This window comes from Acomys russatus, chromosome 18 (assembly GCF_903995435.1).
Source record: "Acomys russatus chromosome 18, mAcoRus1.1, whole genome shotgun sequence".
Taxonomy (NCBI): Eukaryota; Metazoa; Chordata; class Mammalia; order Rodentia; family Muridae; genus Acomys; species Acomys russatus.
The window spans coordinates 9,530,797-9,538,830 of record NC_067154.1 but is presented as its reverse complement, the minus strand read 5'-3'; the positions used below and the strand labels follow the sequence as shown (position 1 = coordinate 9,538,830).

General features: G+C 45.5%; 1 protein-coding gene across 1 annotated transcript in view; it reads right to left on the bottom strand.

The window, feature by feature from the left end:
• Positions 1-461: 461 nt before the first annotated feature.
• Adra1a (adrenoceptor alpha 1A) overlaps positions 462-8,034 on the bottom strand; it is an 82,605-nt gene continuing 75,032 nt past the window's right edge. Inside the window, exon 2 of the mRNA XM_051160747.1 lies at positions 462-1,540. Coding sequence (XP_051016704.1) covers positions 1,023-1,540 — 518 coding nt within the window. The 3' untranslated portion in view covers positions 462-1,022. The remainder of the gene's footprint in view (positions 1,541-8,034) is intronic.

Sequence of the window (8,034 nt, the reverse complement as noted above, 5' to 3'; positions counted from 1 at the left end):
GTCTGAAGGTTAAGGGTCAATATGTTTGGAAACTCAGGAGGAGTGTACCTGGACCTCAAGACTCATCCTACATCCCATAGGCGAACTCCGTTCACTACGCAGCAGTAAAGTGAATGGAGGGCGAAGGAAGCCAGTATCCCGCCATTCCTGGATTTCCATTATGGAGTTTTGGAAAATACAGGTCGCTTATCACATCCAAGAGGCTGCAGGGTAATAGGGCACCTGCCTGATGTTAGTATCCATCCCATTCCAGCCTCTTGCTCTTAATGGAGGCAAAAGAAGGTTCTGTCCCTCACCAGTTCTTGCAACTGCTGCCCAGGCATATCTTACTCCATTGATAAAAGCATGCTTTCCCTCATCAGTCCCCGCTAGACTCCTCAGATCCGAGGGTGGAGAATGCACCCCAGTTTCAAATGGGGATAAGGAACCAATCAAAGAGCAACCAATGGAAAGCCCCCTGTCTAGGTTTACCCAAGCTGAGAATCTGGTGGTCCTTCCAAACTCACTTTAAAAACACGCTGGCCACTACCCCACACTCCTTTCTAGGTCCCCTTTCCATAAATGTCTAATATAGTCGCCAGTAGGTTCAGCCTGAAAATAAAATCCCCTCCCTTCCATCGAGAAATAACTCCAAACTTAGAGTGTGTGCTCAAAATATTCACAATGAAATCATCATCCTGTATTTATAGTCTTTTTGGATTGTGGATGAGATTTTCTTTCTTTCCCATGGTGTTTCTTGTCGAAAGGGTCTGTAGTGGGAAGCAGGACCAGAGAATGACTGAGGTCTTTGAGCTGAAGGGCAACGGGCCTCCCACCATCATTCAGAACCAGTTAGTTAGTTGCCAGATGCCCTGCCTCTTCCTCTGCATCCTACCCACTTACCGGACAAACTGGTACCCTCCCTCTCCTCTTTCCCAGAGGATCCCCTCCATGAACGGTCCCTGCTTGTCCTTTAAGAAGCATTCACTGGCCTTCCGAGTGGGAGTCAGTGTCATCCCTCGTCCTGTGACCTTTCCCATCCCCTAGACTTCCTCCCCATTTTCACCAAGGGAGATGGTGTGGATCTTAATGGTTGGGACTTGGTGATTTTCTTCAAGGCTGGGGGTCGAGGACCCCACACAGCAGCAGACCTGCAGAAAGCTTTTACTCCTCACTCGAGCTGTGGTACAGGCAGATTGGTCCTTCGGCACCGTAATCCTAGCCGATCCCTGGGGCATGGAAGAGAAAAACTTCCATTCACAGACTCCGTCTGTTTTGGAGATCTTATAGAACGTCTCTCCCGAGCCCACGGGGATACGCACCATGTCTCTATGCTGTCCCTCTAGAGCCTGGCTGGGCGCGTGCAGGGTGTAGCCCAGAGCATGCTTGGAAGACTGCCTTCTGCGGAGACACTGGATTCGCAGGACGTTCTGAAAGGCTTTCTTGAACTCCTGACTGGAGCATGGGTATATGATGGGGTTGATGCAGCTGTTTAGGTACCCCAGCCAAAATACTATTTTGAAAACGGTTTCCGGAGGCTTGAAGTCCGGGAAGAAGGACCCTGAAAGAGAACACAAAGGGTTACACGTCTGACTGGCAAGTCAAGAGGCCAATTGGCTAGAACCACAAACTAACATACGTCCTTTCATATCTTCAAAAGAGTTTCAAAAGCCTCCAGATGCACATGAGTGTCTCACATCAGCTGGTAACCCTTTGTCGCGTTTTCTAAGATGGTGTCACACAGATAGGATTGTACCAGCCCCCTCTCTTAGTGGTAGGGAACCATCTGTTGGCTTCCTTGAAGCTTTGCAGAGTGCAGCATCACACTTGGGTAGAGCCTAGACACTTGCACACCTGTATTAAAATGTGATTATCCTAGCCGGGTGTGGTGGCGCACGCCTTTAATCCTAGCACTACGGAGGCAGAGGCAGGTGGATCTCTGCGCGTTCGAGGCCAGCCTGGTCTACAGAGTGAGTCTAGACAGCCAGGGCTACACAGACCAGCCCTGTCTTGAGGTGGAAAAAAAAAAAAAACCTATGATTGCCCGATCATATCCTCTGTGAGCAGTGGGATCTAGGACGCCCAGCCCACTGCTCCTTATTTTTCCACTCAACACTTACTAGCTCCCCGAAAAGGCATTGTGTGAATTATACACACCGGAAGTGGTCCTCTTCATCCCTTTCAGACAGGTTTGTAAGCACAGATTCACCATACTTTCACCTTCTTCTCCCCTTTGACTCCTGAGCTGGCCTCCTCTCTTCCTTTGCTACCTGTAACAGTTCTATGTCCACTCAGCTGAGTGGCTTTGGGAAGTTTTATTACACCTGTGGTCTTCACAAAAGGAAGGTTGAATGAATGTTTTCCTCATGGCCTCACATAACATTTTTCTTTCTTTCAGTCTATGGTCTTTCAGTGTTATTATTTCAATTTATTGTTTTAAAAGTGCGTACTATACATATAATGTACTTTGATAAAATCTGCCCATACTTTCTCCCCTTCAGCTCCTCCCATATCCTCATCACCTTTCCTTCCCAACTTCATGCGTTCTTCCTCTAATGCATGGAGAACACTTAGTGGTGTATGTGCGCTGGAGAGGGGCAGCCTGCCAGGGCCTGCATTCCTGAAGAAGACGACGCTCTGTCTCTTCTGGCAGCCACCAGCCGCACAAAGATCCTTAGCTGAGGGTGGGGTTTCATGGCATGGCAAGACTCCAGTCTCGATTCGCATTCTTTCTCCTCCTCACTGAGCTGCGGACCCACCCATCAGAGTCAGGACACAGGACATGCATGCTGGATGCTCTTACAGATGACTCCAACCAACAGTATCCTGAGTTCACTCAGAATAAAAACTTAGATGCCATGGAAATCAAAACACACAGACTGCTGGGGCAGTTGGTAGGGACATTTAACACCAAACACAAATCTTGCAAAGTCCAATGTGTCTCAGAGAAATCACACACACACACACACACAAACACACACACACACACACACACACACACGCACACGCACGTGCGCACACACACACACACACACACAGAGTTGATGGGTGTTTTCTATGGAAAACCATGTAGCTGAGGAAGTTTTATTCTTTAGGTTCCAAGTTTTCAGTGTTGTCTAATCATTTTTTAAAAAGTTTAGAGTCACTGATTATATCTTGAGCCCTGCTGGCGCATGACTAACTTTTTGCTTAATGATCATTACTAATGATCATTAGTAATATTGTTGACTTATATGACTTCTGGGCTGGGGAGAGATGGCTCAACCAGTAAATGCTTGCCTTACAAGCATGAAGACCTGACGTTGGTTCCCAGAACTCACATTAAAAAAACATAGGCGTGGCGGTACATGCTCATCCAAGACTGAGGATGTGAAGATGAGTGGCTCCTTGTAGCTTTCTGGTCAACCAGCTTAGCCTACTTGGTGAGTTGTAGGCCACTAGAGAACTTGTTTTCCACTCCTTCACACCCAAAATGGAATTGCCTAAGGAATAAGACCTGAAGTTGTCCTCTGACCTTTACACTCATGCGCACACACACATATGCAAGCATAAACACATGTATATGCATCCACACACACATATAAACCTTCACATAAGCATGTGCTCACATAAAGAATTAAATGCTTAATATCAATATTTCTATTTCATTAAAAAAATCCTCTGCCACTCTATAAAGTTGAGTAATTCAACCACAGTCATTCAGGTAGTCTCTGGCAGGGCTGAGGCTTGACACTAGGTAGTCTAATTCCATCAGAATATCCTAGACTAACACATTTCCTGGAAAGAGAGTGGTACAGAGAAGGGTGTACACGAAGAGTGAAGTGAGTAGTCAGGAGACAGAGAAGGCTGAATTAGAATCAAGCTTTTCCAACTTCATCCAGGAGCAGAGGAAGTATTCTATGTTAACCTGATGACTGGCTTCATGCAAATATGGTCAATTCTCAGGGGAAAAATTCATTTTGCATTCCGATGTCTATATATTGTCCAATATTTCTCTCTCATGGCGATAGCCATGTGATTAAGGCAACCCATTTTTACAAGCCTCTGCCTTTGCTTGGGCTTAATGACAGATGGCCAGGCAGAGATGAAGTGGGCATAGCAAAACTTACCTCATCTGGAGACTTCATTACAAACAAATCAGCTAAACCCGGGGAGGTATTTTCCTTATTTGAAGAATTTTCAGCTAACAACAGTAACAGCACAGCCCATATGCCCATTGAACATGAAGCTATTAAAGTGATTCAAGAGCCCCCAGCTCCTTCAAGGATGCTATTTCTGCTTAGAGTCCAGGTTTGCATGCATAAATCTCACCTCTCCCCTTCACTCCTCAACTTCTGAGGCCCTCTCCCCTCCCAGACCTCACTTCCTTAGCCTTGGGTCTAGCTGACCCATGGCTAAGCTCCTGTGCTCTCCTTGGGTCTAGCTGACCCATGGCTAAGCTCCTGTGCTCTCCTTGGGTCTAGCTGACCCATGGCTAAGCTCCTGTGCTCTCCTTGGATCTAGCTGACCCATGACTAAGCTCCTGTGCTCTCCTTGGATCTAGCTGACCCATGACTAAGCTCCTGTGCTCTCCTTGGATCTAGCTGACCCATGGCTAAGCTCCTGTGCTCTCCTTGGATCTACCTGAGCCATGACTAAGCTCCTGTGCTCCCTTCCCGGGGCCTCCATGATAGACCCACACTGTCAGTAGGAGATACAGGTCTTCTGTTTCTATACCCACTATTCAAAACATTCCATTGGTCCCCCCCCACCCCCGTAGCTAAGGTACAAGGCAAGAAAAGGATTTAGGCAACATATTAAGATTTGGATGTAAGATAGTCTCCAGCCTCAATTCTTCAGGAACATTTTCTCTTGAACCCAAGAACATTTCTGAATACTGGCTGATCAAACAGGCCAAAGACCTTTTCATAAACAGCACCATTTGGCTTATTTCATGAAGGGTCTGACGGTATCTGGATGTGTCTAAGCCTAGTACGTCCCTGCCCACTCCCATCTGAGGACTTCCCTGGTGGAAGGTGGCTACATCTCTTTCCTACCATAGGACATTGTTCTGACTTTAGGGCGGATGCTTGTGATTCTGTCCAGGGAGCTGCTGATGGGCTGTGCTTTGGGGAAGGAGGGATGCAGATTGGTACTTCCACCAGCAATTTCCCAGTGGGTAAGAAACAATTGCAAAGGGAGTGGGCCTTAGGCTTCAAAAAGAGTTACTACCACCCAGTTCCCAGCAAAGTTTTACATCACACTGTCTCTCCTTCTTTGCCCAAACCTTACCACACAGACCCAGTCTCCTTTAAATTCCCCAAACTTATTTCCCCAAACTCAGTTTTTTCTCAGATACCTTTATCCCAGGTTACTGTGATGCTTTTTGAGAGTGTGAGCACCACTGAAGAAGGTTGTTCCTGGTCCTCTATGCATCAGGAGCACCGGCGTGGAACCAGTCATGCTAAGGGTGTGGGATGGTTTGTGTTGACTGTCAACACGACAGGACCTAGAATCTCCTAGAAGAGAAATCTCTAGTCATGTCTGTGAGAGATTTTATACATTAATATAACTGAGGTGGGAAGACCCTGTGGGTGGCATCGTTTCATGGGCTGGGGTCTTGGATAAAAAGGATAATGGGAGCTGAGCCCCAGTATTCATCCGTCTCTGTTTTCTGGCTGTGGATGCAATGTAACTAGCTGTCTCCCATTCCTGTCGCCATGACATACCCACCATGACTCTATCTTCTTAGACCAGGAGCTAAAACAAACCCTTCCTTCTTTAAATTGCTCTTGTCATTCATATATATATATATATATTTACAGCAACAGAATAGTAACTAATACAAAATTTGTTTCGTGACCCAGACAGTAGGGTGTGAACTCCACTTGATCACAACCTTGTTTTTGTTTACTCACAGAGCTCTACAACTTGGCACAATGACCTTGAGGACCAACAACCACTTCTATTGAGTGGATGACCTGGCTGAGGATGACTGTAGCTGACCGAATGGATGAGTGTCCTTGTTTTCTCTATGCTTGTGACCACCCTGTAGCATGCAGCTTTCTTCTGTAACCACCACAGCACTTGACTTCTCTCCTTGAGCCTACTTTCTTCCTATTGTCTTCACTTTTTTTTGTGCACTTTCTTTATAGTCTTTTGTTATTTTTTTCCATTGGTATTTCTCTTTTGTCTCTCTCCCATTCTGTACCATTTGCTGTCAAGTACCTCAGCATATGTCTTGCCGTACTTCACGGGTAGGGTATGTTTTCTGAAACCCGTATGTGAGAAGCACCTGTTTCTTTTATCGCCATAGCTGTGTTCCATGCCCCAGTGACCTCTGTCCTGACTTTGCTTCCAGGGAGCTGACAGTAATCAGCTCAGTTCCTGGAACATCTTGCCCTGTAGGTCAGGTCATCTTTTACATGTGAATTTGCCTAATTTAATTCTTGGGCTTTAGAAAAATTTCAATCCTTTGGAGCTTCTTATTTAAAAATTATATTTATTATTCATTCATTCATTCATTCTTGGAGTTCATGGTATATATGTGTGTGTGTCTAATCATACCACAATGTTTGTGAAGGTCACAGGAAAAATTTTCCATGGTAGAGTCTTTCCTTCTGCCTTGTTGAGGCAGGATTTTACTCCTACTCCTATTATTATTATTATTATTATTATTATTATTATTATTATTATTATTATTATTATTATTAATTTGTTCTGCTCCTGTTCTATGTATTTCAAGCCAGCTAGCCTATCGATTTTGCATTTTGGCAGGTGTGCATCTGACTCCTATCTCACTGTAGGAGTGCCAGGATTAGTAGATGAGTACTACCGCACGCACACAACTGGCTAAAGGTGGGATCCAGGGGTTGAACTTGTGTGTCAGGGTTTGACCTGTGTGCTTTTACTGGCTGAGCCACCTCCTTGGCTTGGGTGAATTGAATTTCCATCCACTACTAGTTGCTACAGGTTTTTGGACTCTTTTCCAACCTCAACACTGTGGCTATCTTAAACCCAACTGGCTAGAGGCAGGTAGAGCAGGTGCTGAAGGCTGAATGCCAACAGCAACAAATCCTCTCACCTTTAGAGAATTAGAAACCTCTCTTCCATTGTAGAAGCTTCTTGACTCCAAAGAGGAAACAGACACTGGCAAATTGAGGTAAATCCTCATGACCTTTTACTTTTTTTTCTTTTCTTTTTTATTATTTTATTCTTGTTACATCTCAATGGTTATCCCATCTCTTTTATCTTCCCATTCTTCCCTCCCTCCCATTTTCCCCTTATTCCCCTCCCCTATGACTGTTCCTGAGGGGGATTACCTCCCCCTGTATATGCTGTGTATGACCTTTTACTTAAAGTCCCGACCATCAGGAATGCATGGCTTCTCATTTTTGACCTGGGGCTCCCTTGGTGTGTTGGTAAGGAGACACTAAAAGGCTTGGATATTACAGTTAGATATGCTTCAGCTGTGAGGCGAAAGCACTGTCTTCCCTCAGTGCTCTCAGGAGAAGATCAACCAGTGTGGATTTCTTTACCTGAATTGGATTCCACAGTACTTCTGTTTACTCCCAAAGTCAGTGAGAGCTGAGAGAGAGTGCTTCAGTTTCAACCCAACACTGGTGTTTAGAGGGCTCCCCTTTCTAGCTCTACTGGTTCTTCCTCAATCAAGGAGACTGAGTATGGAGCCAGAAAGTTTTTGGCCTCCCAGTAGTGCTTTGCATCACCTATCTGAAAGAGTGAGGTATTGATGACAACTTTGAGACCCTAGGTTGTAGAGAGTCTCAGGTCAGTACAGCCAGAGAATGACTAGGTTTCAAGGATTGGCAGGACTCAAGAGACCAGGAGCCCCCCTCTGCTTTATAGAGATCAAGACAGTTAAGCTGAACAAGGCAGTGGTGACTCTTTTGTTAAAGGGTCAACACCAGACCCAGACCCTATTTCACTTTACCCATGCCCACTCCCAATCTTCGTGCACCATTTAACAATCCAACAATGGCATGGGCAATGTTAGTGGAGTGCAGGCAGCTTCCACTGTACAGCACATACAATAAGGAAGAGCAAACTGGTATAATT